The 21,976-nt window shown below is 37.5% G+C and overlaps 1 protein-coding gene across 1 annotated transcript in view; it reads left to right on the forward strand.

Moving 5' to 3' along the window:
* Window positions 1-20,984, forward strand: part of LOC125137459 (late cornified envelope-like proline-rich protein 1) — a 44,819-nt gene extending 23,835 nt beyond the window's left edge. The window contains exons 4-5 of the mRNA XM_047798135.1: window positions 20,535-20,623; window positions 20,831-20,984. Coding sequence (XP_047654091.1) covers window positions 20,535-20,567 — 33 coding nt within the window. The 3' untranslated portion in view covers window positions 20,568-20,623; window positions 20,831-20,984. The remainder of the gene's footprint in view (window positions 1-20,534; window positions 20,624-20,830) is intronic.
* Window positions 20,985-21,976: the final 992 nt, after the last annotated feature.

Consider the following 21,976-nt stretch of genomic DNA (forward strand, 5'->3'; position numbering starts at 1 on the left):
AATACTGTTAGCTAGTGTCTTCCCGGGCAGGCACTGGCATTATTTTCATTTTAAGGCTGAAAAAATTGGGGAACAGATAGGCTAAGTTAGTTGCATCATATCTAGTAGTGATGGGAAACGGGACCAAAATATTACAATTGGGAGTTCCTTGGTAGCTTAGTGGTTAAGGATTTGGCATTGTAACTGCTGTGGCTCAGGTTTGATCCCTGGCCCAGGAACTTTTGTATACTGTGGGCTCAGCCAAAAAAAACTTATGGTTTACCAAATACCATTCATATGAGGCACTAGATTGTATACAACTAAACGTGCATTTAAGCAAACTCAAACTCACATTTCATTTTTTTTCTTTTGTCTTTTTAGGGCTGCACCCATGGCATATGGAGGTTCCTAGGCTAGGGGTCCAGTTGGAGCTCTAGCCACCAGCCTACGCCAGAGCCACAGCAACCTGAAATCCAAGTTGCATCTGTGACCTACACCACAGCTCACAGCAATGCTGGATCCTTAACCCACTGAGCGAGGCCAGGGATGGAACCTGTGTCCTCATGGATGCTAGTCGGATTCATTAACTGCTGAGCCACAATGAGAATGCCTCATTTCATTTCTTAATAACTCAAAATTTGAAAGAAGATGTTCTAATAAATAAATAAAATATATAAATACTAGCGACACACTGAGAAAGAATATTACACAAATCAGGTCTTCTAGTTTTCTCTCTCTCAGGAAAAGCACTACCATCTTGCTAGGCAAACCAGAAATCTAAAAGTTGTCCAAGACAGTTTCCTAAAACTTCCTCTTCTTCACCTCCATAGAAAATATCCCATAACAAATTCTGTTGTTTTTATCTCCTAAGTAATTCTGTAATTTACTTTGCTCTACTTTTTCTGCATCCCCTAGTCTAAGTACTATCTTCTCTCTTCTGAACTATTGCAGTAATAAATTTCCAGACTAGAAAATGGCTGTACCAGCACACTCTTAAAATATGGTCTCCACACCACTTGCAAAATAATCTTTCGAAATGCAAATCTGATCATGTCCTTCTTCTCCTTAAAATATAATAAAGCTCCCCATTCCTAAAATGAGAACAGAAGTCTTTATTATGGTCTATGAGGCACAACATGGTCTATCTCCCAACTGTATTTGTAGCCTCAGTTCACAATATGCTTCCCATGTTCTTTGTATTCCACCCACACTGGCTATTTTGCAAACTCTTCTAATTTTAGAGCTTCCTCCTTTCAAATAGTTTTTGCATAAGCTTTCCCCATTACTTTCTCCCCTTTTTGCTTTTTTTTTTTAATATATCCTACTGACCTTAGTTCAGTTAATTTTTTCTTCAACGAAGCCTTCTCTCACCTGTTTGACAAAGCCAAATTCCCCAGTTCCATACCATGGACTTAGGTAATTTCACTGAAAAACAGTTAAGAGTCAGGTCCATGAATGACCAGTTTCCTAAAAACAAATGTGGCAAAAGCCACCTTCTAGGAGGCCGGTTCATCACCCTGGTCAAGGTTGGTGCTTTTAGCAATCTTTCTCAAAGAGGCTAAGAACAGTAAACTTCATTTAAGGAGAAGCACACCATTTGCTTACATTGGAGTACTGGATCGCTGGGCTTTAGAGAAGGACTTGGCATCTGAAATGTGAAAACACGAGATTGATATTCAGCCCAGACGGGCCATCAAATTTGGGTTTTGAAGAGCTGTCATGAAAGGACTGCATTGAAACTTCTGTGAAATGAGACCTAAAAAAAATCCGCAGTAATTCAGTAAATTGGTCATTTGATGAAATGATGACTTGGCAGACTCTTTTTCATCAAATTGATTTTCTAGAAATTGGTTTTTGGTGAACTAGGTTTCAGTGAATTGTCTGTTAGGGAATTCAGTGAATCAGTCATTTAGAAAATTGACTTTTGGCAAATTGGCTTTCTGCAAATTGATTTTTGGCAAATTGGCCTTCTTACAGCAACATGTACCTCACCTTGCTACATTTTTCATAGTTAATGTTTTCTATTTGTTTTATGATTATGGGAGAGCTCTTGCTCTCCCCCAGTGTATGTAAGCATCACCAGGGGAGGTATCTTTTTATTCACCATTTTATTCTCAGCTCTTGGCAAAGTGGCGCATAGTAAGTACTCAATAAATAAATGTAGAATGAATTAAAAATTCATTGCTATAGATCAAAATGGAAGAAAATGTATTTTGGGCATCACTCAGTGGGGCTTAATTACCAAATATCCAGAGGAACTGATTATGAGTCTGTTACTTTTAGATAAGTGCCTTTATGAATGCTGTATATATAAAATGGTACTTTTTTTTTAATGGCCACATCCGTCGCATATGGGAGTTCCTTCACCAGCAATTGAGTCCGAGCTGCAGCTGTGCCCTTTGCCACAGCTGTGACAAAGCTGAATCCTTTAACCCACTATACCAGGCTGGGGATTGAATCCGTCCCTCTGCATCAACCCAAGCTGCTCCAGTCGGATTCTTAACGCACTGTGCTACGGCGGGAGCTCCGGATGGTGCCATTTTAACTTAGCAATAGTAATAGCTAAACTTTATGTATTGCTAACTTCATGCCAAACTTTACAGTTAATGACTGTAGTCATTAACTATTATTTAGTCCTTCCCACAATTTTATGGAGTAGATTACTACTGTTATCCTCATTTTATAGATGATGAAGCTGACCCATAGAGAGGATTAGAAACTTGCCCAAGGTCACACACCTGCTTGAACACAGGCTGTCTAGCTCCAGCACTAGCCCATATATTGCAGTTTTCTCGACTAAAGTTTTGGTTAAAATTAGGTAATGCGTAATGAGCAGTTTGTAACTTTTAATATTTCTTAGGATAGACATGGAGGAATAAATAGGTTATGAGAAAGGAAGAGTATTCTAGGTATAGTAGTAATGTGATCTAAGAATACAATTTTGAAAAGTATCATGGAGGATAATGTTTAATGATGGGCTAAATGATGGCTGGACACAAAAGAAGAAGAGGGATTTTTAAGATCCTCTGTGTCTCCATCAGCCTCCTGAAAATTCCCAAAACATGCACCACGTATAAAAAATATATGTGCTTACTTTGTAAGCAAAACATTAATGCATTCCCCTCTTTTTACTGGAAATAAACCAGCATCCTTATGCAAATTCAGCTTTTAAGACAGTTTTTGAATGTCTCCTTACCAGATTGTTTCTCGTGATTTCTTCTTATATAGAAATTTTGGAGCTGACTCCAGTTCTCACAGGGTCACCTATGTAAGAATGAAAACAACAGAAGTGGGAAATAGATCAGTGATAACTATGGACAGCAGGGATGAAATTAATAATTCATGGAGACCTTGTTAACATTGTTAAAAGAGTAATACAAAGTGTGGCCTTGTTGTGCAGGAAGATAGAATGAGAATTTATTGCTCTAATGTAAGCCTTTGTATTTATTATTTCGTGGCAATGGGGTACTTTATACTACATTTAATTTTTATTAAAAAATTTGCAAATGAAGTATTATTCTTCTTATTTTACTGATAATGAAACAGACTCAAGGTGAGTAATTTTCCCAAGGTCATGGATCAAGTAAGTGATCTTGGGATTCTAACCAAGACCTGCCATATTGCATATTCCCTGTAATTTCGACTACCCCCCTGCCCTTGTATAAGATATTAAAATGTAGGGACAGTTATGATGGTGTTGAAGATTTGATGTTAGTTCTCAAGCAACTATTGCACAGAATGTGAAGAAAAGCAAAATTCACGCTAAGGAAGGAATGTTGGTGAATGATACAAAAGGAAGTGTTAGATGCCTTGGTGAATAGGGCCTGTTTAACTAAATGGAGTAATATATTATCACAGCCATCTGTCAAAACACAACAGCAATATATTGGCAGTACAATCATGTTTGGTTTGAAAATTGACTGACTAAGAAGCTGCTCTTGAGATCATGCCATTGAATTTAGCTCTAGAGATTGGGCATACTCTTGAAAGAGTCTTGATACATCAAGTTAAAAACTACTGCTTCTTTCAGGTTTCTTTTCTCATTTAGATGAAAATTTTGATTATTGCTAAATATTTTCGAAAGAACATAATAGATGTAGGCCAAAATTGAAAGATTCAGAACAATTCATATAGTCTTTCAGAAAGTTTCATCAGTAGATTTAATTAGCTTTATAGGAGATTGTTAATCTCATCAAATTCTATAGAGGAAATAGGAATGAATTCATGTATATTTATTTTGTCACATTATGCTTGTATTTCTCCTGTTGCCACCTGTGGGAACTGCTGTCGTGAGTCTAAAAGTTAAATATATTATTAGTTATATTTATTGTTAAAACTTATTTTGAGTTAAATACCAGTCGTTTTCATATGTGCTAAAAGCCTGTCTGCCATACAAAAATAAATAAATAAATAAACATAAACACTTTTTTAGATTGGTGCACTTTAAAAATTCTAGACAGAGATAAAGAAGGCATAAATTTAGGTTCCAAATGTTTTAGACATAATTGAAGCATTACTTACTAACAAATATTTCTTTTGAAATAAGATTCTTAGTATTTTGAATAGAGACAGAATTTGAAACATACCTTTGTTTTTAGAATTGTCTCTAGCCTTCAGCCATTTAAAATATTCTCTGAACAAGTTTCCTTCTCAACTCTTCAAATGCATGCATACAATGACATAAATTGTGACCAGGACTTGTGTGATGATATGGAAACTTTGCCTTTTAACTTTTTTATTTTTGGTATAATATCAGCGAAAGTTGCACATTTCATTTTATCTCTGTATGAATAATGCTGCTTCATTGATTTTGTGGTTTCATCTGTGAAGGAACTAATCTGGATCTTCCAATCTCTATCTTTTATAACTTTTTAATAATATATCTCAAGATGGGATTATATGACAGATGAAATTACTTCAAAGAAAGCAGTAATGAAGACATTAGTTATCCCATAAGGTTTGGTTTGCTGCAGAATCTTTTAAAAGCAGAGCAGACTCAACTGCAAAAATGAGGTGTTCTGAATATTTTTTTCCTCTGCATCTTTTGAGGTGATGATCAAGAGAATAGCATTGCCTTGTTTGTTTAAAGAGTGAAAAATACTAATTTTGTGTGTTTGATTAAAAATGTGGTTAAAATAATAGAGAAAATGCTTCTTCATGCAATTTTTTTTTCAGGGCATGATAAAAAGGTTGATTAAAGTTCTTTAGTTTATTGACAATTTAGAGTTTTAAAAATGCTTATCAAAAATTCAGTAGTACTTTGTTTTTCTTCTTAGTGGACTTCCTTGGTATTGAAGACAGTTGTAAATATTCATCTCCTTTATGTTTTGGATAATCAACAAAGAGTCAGGAACTATAGTCTTGTAATAAATGGTCTTAACCACTTACTTTGGCCAAACTTAATGAGTATGAATAGTATTTGCTGTGGAGGAGGTTTGCCAATATTTTGAAAATGTGATTTCTGTCTGAAAGTTGATAACGAGTCCTTGACCTGATACTAATTTTCAGTTAGATCCAATCTGGGTAGACCTTTCTGCTCCATATGTGATGAACTCAGATACCATGAACTGTTCACTTCATAGTTCACTGCATTTCTATTTTATGCTAATGTGTTTTAGATCAGACACTGTGTGGGGCAGTGGTATGAAGAAAGGGCTGATGAGGCACAAGATAAGACATAAGGAAACCAGGTAGGATGCCATGACCAGCCAGTTAGGCTGCTAGCCAAGAAAGAACAGATTTCAACAAATATAATGCAAATAAGGATGATGTTAATAAACTAATCTTTATTTACTGAGTGCTTTTTATGTGCTAGGCGCAACGCTATGCATTGTACATGGATTGTTGCATTTAATGCTTACTATGTCTGTATGAAATAGATTCCATCCCCATTTTACAGAGAAGAAAAATGTTATGTAGTCAGAAAGTGTGATTTGGCCTCAGAGCTTGGGCACACAACCACCATACAACAGAAAGAAATATTTAAGAGGTAGAATTAATTAATTAATTAATTAATTTATTTTTGGTCTTTTTGCCTTTTCTAGGGCCGCTTCCCGCAGCATATGGAGGTTCCCAGGCTAGGGGTCTAATCAGAGCTGTAGCCACCGGCCTACGCCAGAGCCACAGCAATGCGGGATCCGAGCCGCGTCTGCAACCTACACCACAGCTCTCGGCAATGCCGGATCCTTAACCCACTGAGTGAGGCCAGGGATAGAGCCCACAACCTCATAGTTCCTAGTTGGATTCGTTAACCACTGAGCCACGGCGGGAACTCCAAGAGGTAGAATTTAGCAACTGATTAGAAGCAAGGAGGATAGTGATGGAGAGCTAGGTGTAACTCTTCAGACTCTGGATTGGGTACCCTGGTAAAGGATAATGCTGTCTCTGGGTCAGGGAATACAGAATGAGGAACTTGTTGGAAGATTAGGGAGTTCCGGATATCTTGAGTTTGAAGTGCCTTTGAGAGACATCAAGAGAGGTCAAATAGGTTATGTGGCTCTGGAGCTCTGTAAGGAATCTGGGTCAGAGTGCTTGGCATGATGCCGAGGGCACAGAATAACTGTCAATGAGTATTTGTTGGATGAATGACAGACAGATGGAGTGGGGGGATAAGAATGGGAGGGATTGAGAGGGAGCTCAGAGATTGTTAATTATAAGGGTACAGTTGGTACTTGGGACTGTAGGAGTGGGTACAATTTCTCAAGGACAGTGTATCAAATGAAAACAGAAGAGAATCCAGAATAACTCTGCAGCAAGTCAGTATTTAAGAGTCAGGTAATGGAAGAGGAAGTTGAAAAGATGACTGAGAAGGAGAAGAACTTTAAGGGAACAGTATCACAGAAGCCAGGAAATTAAAGGATTTTAAGTCTATTATTAATATATTAAATGCCATAAAAAGAGGCCAAATAAAATCATGCTTATAATAGCTAACAACTTATATGGCTCTTAGTATATGTCAGGCAATGCTTTAAGGGTTTTATATGTATTAGCTTTTCAAGTTAAATCTGTGATATTGTTATTTTTATTAACCATGTTTTATGGATAAGAAAACAGACAAAGTAACTTGCCTAAGGCAAAGCAGAGTCAAGATTGTGGACACTGAAAGTGAAAGCAAAGTTGGTGTTCTTAAACCACTGTGATATTCTTGCTCATGGAAGCAGGGGCCAGAATGAATCTACTAAATGTGACGGGAAGTCATTTATGACTCAGAGAATGCAGGTCACTGAGACTTGTAATTTGGGGCCTGAAGCCATGACAAGCAATGGGCAAGTTCCTGCACTTTTATAAAAGGAGTATTTCCTCCTTTAATAGAGAGGAAGAGGAAGTTGGGCGGGCTGTAGTAAACAAAGAGGCCATGGCTTTTCACAGGCCATGAGTCCTTGCCAGGAAAAAAGAGGAGTCTTTCTTCTTCCTCTTGGGCTCTGCTATTATCACAGAGCATGAGGGTGCCCACTTCCTATCTCCCAACTCTTATCTAATTGAGGTTTCTGTTTATTAATTTCTTTTTACAATTCATAGGGACAGGAGGTGGTTGGAGTTGAATCATTTGATGGCAGTGATATTTTGAGCTGGCTGGATTCTTGTTCTTTCAGAGATGTTTCCTGTTCACGTCTTCCTTCAGTTACATGAACTACAATAAATCTTTTCTCTTTCTAATAATGTCTCTTGCTCAAATCGCTTGCCACACATACTCTGCCTAAGAAGAATCTCTCGAGGGAACTTGAGGAGCATGGAATGGAGAGTTTTGGGATTCTAGGTTAGCAGTGATGGGAAAAACCAAAATAGGATCCAACTAGAGACAGATAAAACTGACAAACAGAGGCCCTAACTGAATCAGGAAACCATTTCCTTCATTTGAAATTGCTGTTTTGTTTCCACCACTCCAACCCACTATAGAACGTGGAAGTCAGGGAGTGAGATAAAATTCATCAAAAATAGTTATATTAACTCTTTGAATAATTGCTTTTAGTTAGATGACCTAACTAGCAATAGTTTTTGAGGCAAATTTCATTGTATTTATCAAAAATTAAGTACCTTTAAAAATTTTTAAGTTAAGGATTGTCAAAGACAAAATTAATGTTTGATTTACTTGGAGTTATTTAAATTCTGAAAGAAATCCTAACCCTCAGCCAAATGCTTCATCATAGATTGTTCGCCCTATTAAGGACATCTTCCCAATTAAATCTGTGAGCACTAATGTACTATAGGCATTCTCTATGATTTCACACTTAAATGACTAGCTAGCTTATCAAAAAATAGAATCTGACTCCAGGACATGTGGTATTCACTCAGATCATCAGTGTGTGATTATATAGTTTGTTGTCTGCCATTCCCATAGATAAATGTTCATGATTTTGTAGAATTTTACAGCTCACGTATTCTTTTTTACACTTAAAAAAATTATAGTTGATTTGCAATGTTGTGCCAATTTTTGCTGTTCAGCAAAGTGACCTAGTCAAACATATACATACATTCTTTTTCTCTTATCATTCCCCATCATGCTCTATCCCAAGAGACTGGACATGTTTCCCTATGCTGTACAGTAATACCTCATTGCCTATCCATTTTAAATGTAGTAGTTTGCATCTACTAACTCCAAACTCCCTGCCCATCCCACACCCTCACCTCTCCCCCTGGCAACCACATGTCTCTTCTCCTTGTCTGTGAGTCTGTTTAGCAAATTTCAGTTTATAATACAATGTTATCAACTATAGTCACAATAGTTGACATGGATCATAGTTTCCCAAAGGGCTTTTAAAAAATCTTTTTTTTTTTAATTCAAATCATTCTAGTGGATTTCCTAATACCCCCGCATCTTTGGCAAGATTTGCAGTGTCACTTTACAATAATTTGCCGTCTGTGGTCAGATATTTAAAGCTAGCCTCTCAAATTCACTATGCCATTATTGTTCCAGGTATAGTGCTACAAACCCATGACACAGGAATGAAGAGAATCTTTTTGCCATCAAATAGCCCACAGTCCAATGGACAAGGTAGACTTTAATCAAATAAGAACAGTGCACTGTGGTTCATGTTTGTGAGAAATGTTTGTGCTGGGAACCCTAGGAGGAAGTAATGAATGATTTAAGGGAAGGCTTCACTGAGAAAATGAAGTATGAACTAATTCTGAAGATTGTTGAGTAGAAATTCATTTAAACAATACATTTAAGAACATTAAATTATAGAGATAACATTTTCATTCTAGGAAATGCTCTTAAAATCTACAAATGAGGGCAACATCAAGAAAAGGTCACTCTAAGATATGACTGAAATATGCAGCTAAGGAGATAGTGATAAGAGGCTTATACCTAATTAACTTTTTTTTTTAAACAGAAGTATAGTTGATTTACAATGTTGTGTTACTGAGGCAAATGTGATAACCACTACAGTATGGAAACGAAGCCTACAATGTTTTGTTAGTTTCTGGTGTACAGCAAAGTGATTCAAATACATATACTCCTAATTAACTATTTTTATATTTTAAAATTCTGTCATACACACACAGAGATGAGAAAATAGGAGATCCCATTGTGGCTTGGTGGGTTAAGAACCCGACATAGTGTCCATGAGGATGTGGGTTCGATCCCTGGCCTCACCCAGAGGGTTAAGGATCTGGCATTGCCACAAGCTGCGGTGTAGTTCACAGATGCAGCTTGGATCTGGTGTTGCTGTGGCTGTGGCGTAGGCCAGCAGCTGCAGTTCTGATTCGACTCCTAGCCCAGGAACTTCCGTATGCTGCAGGTACAGCCATAAAAAGAAAAGAAAAGAAAAGGAAAAGAATGGAAATAAATATATATGTACTAAAATAATATGATATAAAATTTAGGAGCTATAATACTTCGAAGAAAGGAAAAATTAGAGTACTGTGGAAAGTTCTGAAATTTTTTAAAAGAAGTGAAGCTTGATAGTCTTGAAGATGAGAAGGAGTTGAGTAGATGGGGAGCAAGGAAGTTGATCGCAATAGTACCATGAATGCCCAGAAGGAAAGAATGACCAGAAGGAAAGAATGATTAATAGAATCAAATGTCTCAGAGCCCCAACAGGATAAAGATTGAAAGGAGACCAACAACTTGGAGGCTACTGGTGATATTCCAAGAAGAGGTTTGGGTTGGAGGCAGGGGGTTCTCAGGATAAGTAGATTTGCACTGAGTTAGAGGAGGAATGGGAAATAATAAATTGAGCAAAAAAAATGAAGAGATACAATGGTGCCTTAGATTGTTTAGTAGGAAGCCATTTGTTTGAAGTGCTAGATTAAGGAAGTATTAATGGTTGAAGAATTAAAGGAAAATAGTTTCTGCCCCTCAGTATCATTTTTCAGTTTGGGAGGATATTTCATGAGATGGTGATGGAACGTTGAATAGGGAATTTGAGCTCCTTGGAGGTATTGGTGTATCTATATTAGTGATTTTCAAAGTTTTCTGACTATATACTAAGTGAAAAATAAATTTTATTTCATGGTCAATATATATATGCACAAACATACACATAACTGAGGCAGAAATTTCAAAAACCAATACTGCTTCCCCTAATACAAGAGAAATACTGATCCTTTCTCTTCTCTTCAATCTAGTTTTTAATAATCAATAATCATGACTTATGTTATGCAGTGCACTTCAGCTTTGGACTCTGTCAATTTGAGTTTGGCTGTCCAAATTGATTTCTGACTGTAGCAAGGATTATATATTTAGAAAGTAGGATATTTTAAATATATTTTGAATATTTCTAAAGTTTTCTTATTTGTTTTACTTACTACTGACTTTTAAAAATTTCAAATCTAGTAATTTTATGTAAAATGAAAATAATTATCTTTTAGAGGACTTTTTATTTATAATCACTTAATACAGCGGAATAGATAAAACTTGCTTGAACGATAAATCCCGTTGACAAATTTAATTACATTTTCTGAAACATTTTAAATTGCATTGAATAAATTTAATATATTTGATTTTCCTTTTAAGTATTTCAAATGTCTGACTAGGCAAGCTCTTGCTTTATTAAGCAGTACTGCTTTAAGTGCTTAACTCTTGTAATAAATGAACTTAGAAATGGAGCATATCTCAAATCCTTCTAAACATGGTTGTGGTGTGAAAAAAATCACTCCTAAATTTAGTCTGGAGCAATGTAGTCTACTAACCTTTCTGAAAAGTAATTAATATTTCTAATTAAATGCTTAAGCAATTTTGCTAATTGATTTGAGAGCCTCTTCTGGGACACCTACCCTGATTGTCAGTCATAGGAGGACCTAACACGTTTAACCAGTCTTGAAAGGAGTTTAGTGATCTTTAATCAGATATTCTTCTATGTCTAGTCTCACAATGACTTATCTAACTACTCTTTTTAAAAAAAATTCTATAAAATAGCACTAACAGGTCAGAAATCTTTGAATTAGTTCCTTTAGAAAGCCCTCTCTCGTAGTAAGTTTGAAATAAAATTTAACATAAAAGAATTTATAACAAAAAAAAAAGAATTTGTAACATGTTTATGTTAAAAGATAAATTTAAAAAGAGGCAACATTCATGGCTCTTGTACAAATATAAAATAAACATGTGTCAGACATTTTATTTAATTAATAAGTTATATGTAAAACAAAAATCAGTGGCAATCAGGAATTCTGAAATGAATTTGCTAATAGGTTCTTCCTTGGAGCTGGGGAGGTGGTGATGGTGATAGTAAAATCAATTGCTTTTCAGTGGGACAAAATTTATCTGCACCTCTATGGAAAATGATTACATGCTATCAGTTTTTTATAATTTGCTGAGTTGTATAATAGCTAAATTAGAGATAATAAAAGGGGTAGACTACCATACAATCAGATCTTTCAAGAGATACCCCTTAATCTTCTTTTGCCCATTTCAATGTCTTTCACATTTTCCCCACAATTTCCAATTCCCTCATCTGATGATCATAATAATGTCAAAAATTACTCTTATCTTTCTTTCTCGCTCTCTTTCACACACACACACAAACAGCTAGTCTCATTGGACTTAGCCTAATTTTTTACACAGGTGCAGGAATGTGTTAATATCTGCCTCCTTGAGTTGGCTTTGCAAATCTAGAGTCATATTTCTTATCTTGAGAAAATGTACATTATGACAAGACAGTGTTCCAAACAAATTACTACAATAAAATTTCCCACATCAGTTTTATGTAATGCTTTCATGAAGCCTTTTGCATCATGGAAAAAAAAAAAGTCCTAGAAATCAGTCTATTGATAGTTGTCTAAACAACATCAGCTCAGCAATCTGTACTCAAAAGTCAGTTATTTAAATTGTCAATAATTTAAAGCACCTGTTAGAGTCCTTTTCTCTGAATCTCTGAGACTCCCCTCTGTAGCTTAAAAATATGCACAACCAAATAAGTTTTATTGGGGCAAAAAAGAGGACTATAGTCCTGGAGGCAGCCTTCCAGATAGTGCTGAAATATGGCTCCAAAGCGGTGTTGGGGGGGAGGTCAGTATAAATATGATTTTGGTGAAGGGGGAGGTACATGCAACCAAGCACACATTTTTGCAGAAGGTTACTGCTAGTCACGAGCAGCAGACGTCACCATGAAGGATTCTAGTACTTTTCCAGATGTAAGGAGATGCAAGAATTGGGCTCATACATCTTCTGAAAATATTTAACTATCTGAAGACCTGTTCTGTCAGTTTTCCCAGAGCACAGAGTGCCTCACTTCTGATCTCCATCCTGAGCTCCTTTCAGGGGGTGTTGAGGGTCAGCAGCTGCAGGGGCTCATAATTCAATCCATGTAGAGTCAGATGGCAAGTGCCAGACTTCAGTTCACACCTCTGTCAAAAAAGGCCTGCAGCTTTTTGTTCTTTGAATTTTTCCCTTAACCAATCAGAGTTGTATTGTAGGGGAGGAAAACTTTTCCCTTCTTTCCTTCTAGGTTCCTTGGCTGGCCTAATAATTAAGTTGACATAAGACGTTAACAGAGGAAAACAAATTTAATTTTGTATATACCAGATCCCATAAAAATATGAGACTCAAAGAAGTGACCAGAGCAGGCAGCTTTTATACTTTTTTGACAAGGAAACTCTATGTTTGTGAAGAGTTGACAAGACAGAGGGGTTTGGGCTTAAGGGTAGCAAATTAGGAAGTAACGAGTTCTGTTTTTTTGTTTTTTGTCTTTTCTATGGCTGCACCTGCGGCACATGGAGATTCCCAAGATAGGGGTCCAATCCAGGCTGGTAACTGCTGGCCTATGCCACAGCCACAGCAACGTAGGATCTGAGCTGCGTCTGTGACCCACACCACAACTCGCGGCAACACCAGATCCTTAACCCACTGAACATAGGCCAGAGATCGAACCCGCAACCTCGTGGTTCCTAGTCGGATTCGTTAACCTCTAAGCCACAATGGGAACTCCTACAAGTTCTGTTTAAATAAGCCTCTCTGCCCTGACTTCCCTATCCCTGGTGATAAGGATGCCTTCTGCCCTCTGGCTCAGGGAGGATAATTTTCACATGGGAGATTTATTTCCTGCTTTCGAGAGGGCAAAGGAGATCAGAGCGTCTTCTTACACCAGCTGTTTCTTAAGTAACTTTAATTCAAAATAATCAGTATGCCAAAGTGGCATATTTTGGGGGCGGTATATTCTTCTCCCTTTCATAGGAAAGCCAGTGCAGGCACAGAAAATTGTAATAGTAAGAGACAGAAGTGTGGTTCATTTAAAGTACTAAAAGTTGGAGTTCTCGTCGTGGCTCAACAGTAATGAACCCACCAAGTATCCATGAGGACATGGGTCTGATCCCTGGCCTTGCTCAGTGGGTCCAGGATCCTGCATTGTGGTGAGCTGTGGTGTAGGTTGAAGATGTGGCTCAGATCCTGCCTTACTGTTGCTGTGGTATAGGCTGGCAGCTGTAGCTCCTATTCAACCCCTAGCCTGGGAACTTCCATATGCTGTGGGTGCAGCCCTAAAAAAAAAAAAAAAAAATGAAATTACTAAAATTCTTATTTTATCAGATTTTTAGAAATATTTGACGTGTAACTGCTTATTATTATTTCTAAGCTAATCGGAATAGAGATCCTTTAAGAGATTTTATAATTAATTTATTGATATGCTCCAGAGATAAGAAGATATTTTATATTCACTCAATGAGGAATAAAATCCTGTGAACCAAATTAAAGTCATGTACCTTTCATCTTAAAAAGCAGAAACCTAAAATCAATTATGTATTTTCTGTTAGAATCACAAAGCTGATTTATTACATTCTCCAATGTGCCAATCTTTGGAAACATTACAAAAACTTTACTAAAAAAAAAAATGTTTCTTAACACAAAGTATTAATACTGTGGCTTGATTTACTTCATCATTTCTTTAGCCTATAACCCCTCTGGTGTTTAGAAGACACTTCCCACTGAAGTGACAATTTAGTCATCTCAGACAATTTGAGATTATATCAATAATTCACTTCCATGCTATTGTGACTTTCAGGCCAGGTCTTGAGCCTGGGACTTGAGATCTGCTTTTGCAAATGTGTAGGAGTTTCTTTCCTAGCAACAGGTGGTGTTATGGTCTCTACAAAAACCTAAACCTCCAAATCCACACACTTTAGTTGGCTCTGATTTCACAACCCATTAATCCTGGGCTAAAGTGGTACACTCATTAAATTTTGTTTTGATTTGAAAAGGGAAAGGTCTGGTCCCTACCAAAGCTGTAGTAACTTCTTTTATATTTTGATGGGATTCTGCATTTCTTGATCTATACTGCAGTATTTTGATGTATTTTTCTTGTAAGGTATCTTTTTTTTTTTTTTGTCTTTTTGCCATTTCTTGGGCCGCTCCCACGACATATGGAGATTCCCAGGCTAGGGGTCAAATTAGAGCCGTAGCCACCGGCCTACACCACGGCCACAGCAACGCGGGATCCAAGCCGCGTCTGCAACCCACACCACAGCTCACGGCAGTGCCGGATCCTTAACCCACTGAGCAAGGCCAGGGATTGAACCGGCAACCTCATGGTTCCTAGTCGGATTCGTTAACCATTGAGGCACGACGGGAACTCCGTAAGGTATCTTATTTATAGGAAATTGGAGCTTCATTACCTCTCATACTTTTGACTGAGGTAACTCTCAAGGCATCCAATGATATTTTGACCTTATGTACTCTGAACACCTTGTTTCTTAGCAAAACAAAAGTGAACACCAAAACCAAAGCAACACAACAAATTCAACCAACAAAAAACCAATAACAAAGTACTGATTACAAGTATATAAAAAGTTAAATAAAAATGTCTTTTGTGTTTCATCTCTTCTCCAATCTGCTTTTCAAAATACTGCACAAGACTTGTTACACTAGTTATGAAGAATATGAAATTTTCTATATATCGTTACACAGAGAAGAATTATATTTGCTTCTACATGTCACTAAGATTACCAGTAGATTCTGACGATGACATCTAGTACAAACTTGAAATAGATTTTAAATGAGAAAACTTGGAGTGAAAATACTTCCTGTATAACTGAAATCTGTACTGTTATCTGACATTCTTATTTTCCACTCTCTCTACGCCAACAGAAAACATCTTTTGCTCTACGTAAGCCCATTTTCTTTGTGTTCCTCAAACATGTTAAATGCGTTCAAGCTCCATTCCCATCTCCATGTATTCTCTCAGGATGGTTTCCTTAGCCAGGTTGCTTGACAGTGTCTCTTCAGCTTTTCTAAACTCTACCTTTATTTCAGGCTCAGCTTGAGTTCCTGCATGAGATTTTGGGATTATTTTGTCTCTGTAACTTCTCTTTCTCTGAAGTTTTATGGCATGGATAATTTGTTTCAACCAAATTAGCACTAGTATAAGAATGTTTATTTCCATTTCCTCAATGAAGTCAATTTTTCTTTAGGCAATGAACCTATTAGAAAGGCATAATGTTAGGGCTGACTAGTAATAGGACCTAGCGCAGTGCTGAGGATATAAAAAGATATCAAAGGAGCTCCGTTAGAGTCAGAGTTTGTCAAGGTCTGTGGCTTTTATCACTTTATCTCCAGAACCTAGCACTGGGCTTCACACTCACGAAGCATTAGTTGATTTTCAGTAAATATTTTCTGATATAAAGATTATTTTAGTCAGTGTCTAATTAAAAATATAAAGTGACATTGGAACAGTTTGTTTTTTATATTGTGGATGGATGGAACTAGAAGACAAATTATTTTAATAAGTAGTGATAACCAGTTAGTGTTACTTTGAATTGTTGGACAAACATGAAATCACTGTGCTTTTGTCAGCTAATATCTTTACCACATTCCTAATCTAGAAAAATACATCTGGCTTGCTATAGCAACAAAATATTTTGTTTATTCCACCTACACCCAGTAATTTCATACTGGCCACAATCTGATATATTTGATTTATTCAACCTTGAAATACTATCTTCAGTAAAGCTAAACTTGAACCAGATTTTAAAGTCATCTCCCTACCTCCTAGGTCACCACCCCCTAAGACTCTAACTAGTTATTTTATGCACATAACATTTCCCATTTTGCCTGTTTCATTCCATTGTAGAAAGTAGGCACAACTCTATTACCCTCTCAGGCAAGTCTTCTAAATTGTAACACAGAAGACCTTTTTTGCAAATGTTGAGTATGGAAGGTATACACAGATAGGCAATCACAGAATATGTTTTACTAGCAAATATAATTAAAATGTGACTCATAGGGATCATTTAGGAGTAAATCTCAAAACACTTCCTGGAAAACTCACTGATAACATCTGGGTGTTACTGAAACAAATTTGGGTCCACTCACCTATGCTCTATAAAGCCAATCTAGTGATCACCGGGTTGTGGTGAAGAAAAGTGCAGTGTTTATTGCAGGTTCCAAGCAAGAAGTACAGAGCAGCTAGTGCTAAAAACACTGGAACTCCCTGATGAGGTTCAGGAAAGCATTTTTAAAGCCCAGGTGAGGGAGGGGGGGTTGCACAGTATGTGATCGGCTTGTCCACAATTCTCTGATTGGTTGATGGTGAGGTAACAAGGCAGTGTAACAGCGGTTAACATTATCAGTCCTTAGGCTCCAGCAGGTCCAGGGGGCTATCTCATTAAGTAGTTAACATCTTCCATTTGGTGGGGGTTTTAGTATCTGTAAAACAACTCAGGAAATGTGCATGAGATAAAGTTATCTAGGCACTTCAGAGAGGAGCTAAAGCAGAGGATATGGTGAAAGGGTCTGTCATAGAAAGGCCCCAGAGGGTCCTGTTAGATTATATGGGTGTTAATACACACTGAGGGAAAAATAGGAATACATGTCTGTATTAGTTACCTACTGCTGTGTAACAAATTGCCACAAACTTAGTAGATAAAACAACACCCATTGACATTTACTACCTCAAAATACTCTGGGTCAGGAGTCTAGGTGTGGCTCAATTTTCTCTCTTTAGGGTCTCAGAACACCATAATCTAAGTGTCAGCCCAGCTGCATTCCTTTCTGGAGTTTAGGATCTTCTTCCAAGTTTACATGGTTGTCCATAGACTTAAGTTCTTTGCAGTTTAGGACAGAGGCCCCCATGTTCTTTCTAGCTGTTAGCCAAGAGCCTCTCTCAGCTCCAGCCATCAGTTCCTTGCCATGTTGCCCTCTCACAACCTGGCGGATCACTTCTCTAAAGCTGTAGCAGGAGAATGGAGTGTGAGAGGATGGTCACCTCCCAGGTCTCCAGCGAGTCCCTGGGACAGGCTGCCAAGAGCAGGTCTTGGCTTCATGCAGGAAAGAAACTCAAGAGTGAGCCATGGTAAAGTAAAAGCAAGTTTATTTAGAGAGCCCATAGGCAGAATGTGGTCCATCTCATTAGGTGAGAGCAGCCCCAGAATCTGGGCTGGTTAGTTTTTTTGGGCTGGGTAATTTCATATGCTAATGAGTAGGAGGGTTATTCCAACTATTTGGGGAAAGGGGTGGGGATTTCCAGGAATTGGGCCACCACCCACTTTTTGACATTTTATGGTCAACCTCAGAACTGTAATGGTACCTCTGGGTGTGTCATTTAGCATGCTAATGCATTACCATGAGCATATAAAAGGCTCAAGATCTATTGGAAGTCAGACCTTCCTCCATCTTGGTTCTAACCAGTTTTTATTTTGTCCTCATTAGCTGTGTTTTTCTTTTCCTGGTTGTGCCCTGCTCCCTTCCCTCCTGTCTCAAAGCCATCAGGGGGAAGATTCTTAAGGAAGGGCCCATTCCTTCTTTTAAAGGCTTTTATTTGATTAACTTTAACTCATCCGGATAGCATCGCTTTTCTTTTTTTTACTTTTGTCATCCTCTGTTACTTAGTGATGGGAGTGAAATCCCACATCCACAGATCCTGTCCATGTTTAAGAGGAGGGGGTTATACAAAGATACACTTCTACAACAGCAAATGGAAATTTTAGGAGCCCAGCTCAGAATTCTGCCTACTAGAGTCTTTAAATTCTATTTTCTGCTTCTTAGCTCTTCTAGGGAAAATGGCAGAGGCCAGGGGTAGCTGGGGCCAAGGTTAAGTCCTGACTCTGCCACTGACCCACTGATACTTTGGACAAGTCATTTACCCTTTTAGGGACTAGATTTCGTTTGCATTTCTACTCAGGTGGTAATATTTTCAAAGCCCATTATTATAAGTTCCTTTGTAGGAAGGAGGGATGCAATATCAGACACATGGGTTGCAATTCGATAAATGTTGGTTTAGTGAGGGCAAAAGGTCAACCTACATTATAACTTGGATATGCATAGAAATTATTGTTACTGAATGTATTCTGTAACAAATTTGGCCTTTCCATTTCACCTCTGTCAACTAAGTGGAAGGGAGGAAAGCCAACTTAATACCCAGTGTAAAGCTTATCTGGTTCAATAATTTAAAACTGGCTATTTAAGCAGTGTTTAACACCTTTTGGATAAAAATGTGGAGCCTTTCATACAACCTCCTCCTCTTCTCTGCTGTCTTCCTAAGACAGTGTTGGTTTCCCTGAGGTTAGGGGTGATGATGAGGAGGAGGATGGATGGAGCTAAAATATCCTTATCAAGGTGGGAAAGTGCTGACATCTTCAGGCGCCATCCTTGGCCTTCTCTGGCCTCCAGGTGATATGCTGGACTACCTGGGCACAGCATGTTCTGCTGACACTCAAGGCTGGACTCTGTGGCTGGTATAATTTATCTTTCTTGCATGGCTTGGTCAGGACCTAGTTATACTTCCTGATTTAATTGGTCTCACTTGGGTTCTGCAGGTGCCCTTTCTTTGACCCTCCCCTCAGTCTATGTAATATTGCCTGTTTTGTAGGCAAATTGAAGCTTGAAAAGGGAAAACAGTGAGGCTCATGTCAGACTACCCTACTTTTCTTGTTTCCTTGATTCTTTGGGCCAGAGGAGTAACCCATTTTTTCTTTTGTGTCCCTAGAGTTCCTCCTACTAACTCAGAGATGGTATGATTGTCTCAAACTCAGGGCTATCTTTGCACTCTTAGAGAATGCTATGAGCAAAGTCTTCGGTGTTTGGCTTTTCAAATACTAAAATGAAAGACAAATTTCCCAAGCTAATAGTCTTTTTTTTTAATGTAAGAAAAGCATTGTTTATTTGTTCTTTTATCAAAGTAATGAATAGCTAAACACATTCTAGGGGATGGAAGAGAATTAGAAATGAATAATAAATAAATGAACAAACCAACAGAATGAAAAGGTATCAGACATAACATATATAAAAGTTGAAGTTTTTTCCAAGTTTTGGATAGATCTCAGGTTTATTATTATAAGTAATAGGAGCATGAAATCATATTAAACAGCTTAGATAAGAGCATGAAATATATTCACCAAAGTAATTCCTTTGAAAGTCCCCACGCTTTGCATGTATCAGGCCTGATTGAGAGGCTCATCTGGAAAGAACACAGTATATAAGATATCTGAGATAACAGCCTAGAGGTCATACAGTAACAAATCTATACTATCCTGTACCTTCAAGGATTTTCTATATTTCTCTTCATTTTCACCTGAATGTGTTCCTTTTTTTAAAAAAAAGTTTCCACAAATAATGCCTAAGAAGCTCACATCCACAGGTGTGCTTTATGGTTCCTTGCCAAATATCTGACCTGTTGAAGCCAGATCATCTGTTTTCTCATTTTAGGAGAAAACTTGGATCTTTTATAATGACATGGCGTTCATGGGATCTGAATCACAGTACACATATGTAGACATGGCTTTACACGACAAGCATAAAATAAATGTGTTGCAATAATACACTGTTATTTTTTCATGGAATTTCTAAGCCAATAGTCTTTCTTTTCACATCTAAAGCATTTATTTTTAGGACTGCACCCATCGCACATGGAGGTTCGCAGGCTCAGGGTCGAATCAGAGCTACAGTTGCCAGCCTTGCCCCAGCCACAGCAACATCAGATCCAAGTCATGTCTGCGACCTATACCACAACTCACGGCAACACCAGATCCTTAACCCACTGAGTGAGGCCAGGGATCGAACCTGTGTACTCGTGGATGCTAGTTGGGTTCATTAACCACCGAGCCCCAGTGGGAACTCCAAGCATTATATTTTTGAAGGAGAATCATTGAATATTAACTCAGTCTTTCTCTTTTCATTCTTTTGACTACAGATTCTAATCTACCGCAGGCAGTCAGACAGCTAGTGCAAATGTGAGCTCTGGAAGATATTTTCAAAACACCATTACTGCATCCCTCTCAGGTACCCATGAAAGTGTTACTGTCTTGTTTGCTTGTGTATTCCCCATTCCTGGGAAAATAGTTGGCACGTAGTGTACTCTGTAACAGATGTAGAGTGAGTGAATAGGTAAATGTGCGTATGAATGAATGGGGCAGAGAAAGTCTTCACAGGAAACTTGCTCTGCAGCATCACACAATCTGAATGCCTTTTTCTCTCTTTTCCTCTTAGGTCCTATTTGCTCAGATCCATGAGAAGCCCGTATTATTTCTCTAGCTTTCTTTCTGCTTTTATTTGCTGTCTATTTTCCTCTGAGAGCTTTATATCTTTTTTGGTTAATTTAGAAACCAAGTTATACTCAAAGTAAATCCCAGCTTTTACTGAATTAAAACCTTTTTTTGATCAAACTATGTCTTATTTCCCTCTAGAAAATAAAAATTTAATTTGATATGTGATTCTCTAAGGACTAATTGCTCATTGGTAGGGAGGGTAGAGAGACATTTGTTTATTAAAGCCCACCACTTAGATTTTAACTGAGGTAGGTTGAGGAAAAGAAGTACTAATAATATCAGCTATGATAATAATAGTTAACATATTAAATGCCTATTTTGGATTGGATACTATGTAAGCTCACTTTACACAAACATACTTACATTCCGTAAGAACTCAGTGATAGATATTAGTGTTGACCCCTTTATAGGTCGGGAAATTGGACCTTGGGTTACATGGAAATAACCTAATCAAGACTCAAAGCTATGGAGCGGTGAAGCTGTGGTGAATCGTGTCTGTGAGATTCCAAAGTCAGAGCTCTTTACATTCTGATACACTGCTCTGGAACCGTAACTGTCATACTTTTCTAAAAATATCTTGAAAATCATTCAGCAGTAAAGAAAAATGGAGTGAAATGCTAAACACAGAGAACTTTAAAAAAACATTTAATTTAAACAAACAATACATAAACAAAAGTAAATGGGTTAACATTTTCACAAAAATCCCTGACATTAAGAAATAAACTATTTTGAGGAGAGCAATGAGAGGCTTCTGAGCTATCTGTTGAAAAAAGGGGAGGTTATTTCACAACATGCTAACCACAAAAAGTATGGTTAAAAAAAGCCTGGTGACCTAGGTATACAGCCAACAAAGCGGCCCAAAGAACTTGAATAAGAAAGTGGAATTGATTCCAGAAGTTGAAAGTGGAAGCTCTGAAAGCACTCATATATATTTGTGTCTTCAAGTCACACACATACTTGCCATTACAAGGATTAGAACTGCATGTATTGGATAGATATTTGGAAATTTGGAAGGATATTTGGCAAAATAAATACAAGTATTTAATATTTAACAATGTTAGACTCTGAGTTTGAAATTATATACAAT

Source organism: Phacochoerus africanus, chromosome 10 (assembly GCF_016906955.1).
Source record: "Phacochoerus africanus isolate WHEZ1 chromosome 10, ROS_Pafr_v1, whole genome shotgun sequence".
In the NCBI taxonomy this organism is placed as follows: domain Eukaryota; kingdom Metazoa; phylum Chordata; class Mammalia; order Artiodactyla; family Suidae; genus Phacochoerus; species Phacochoerus africanus.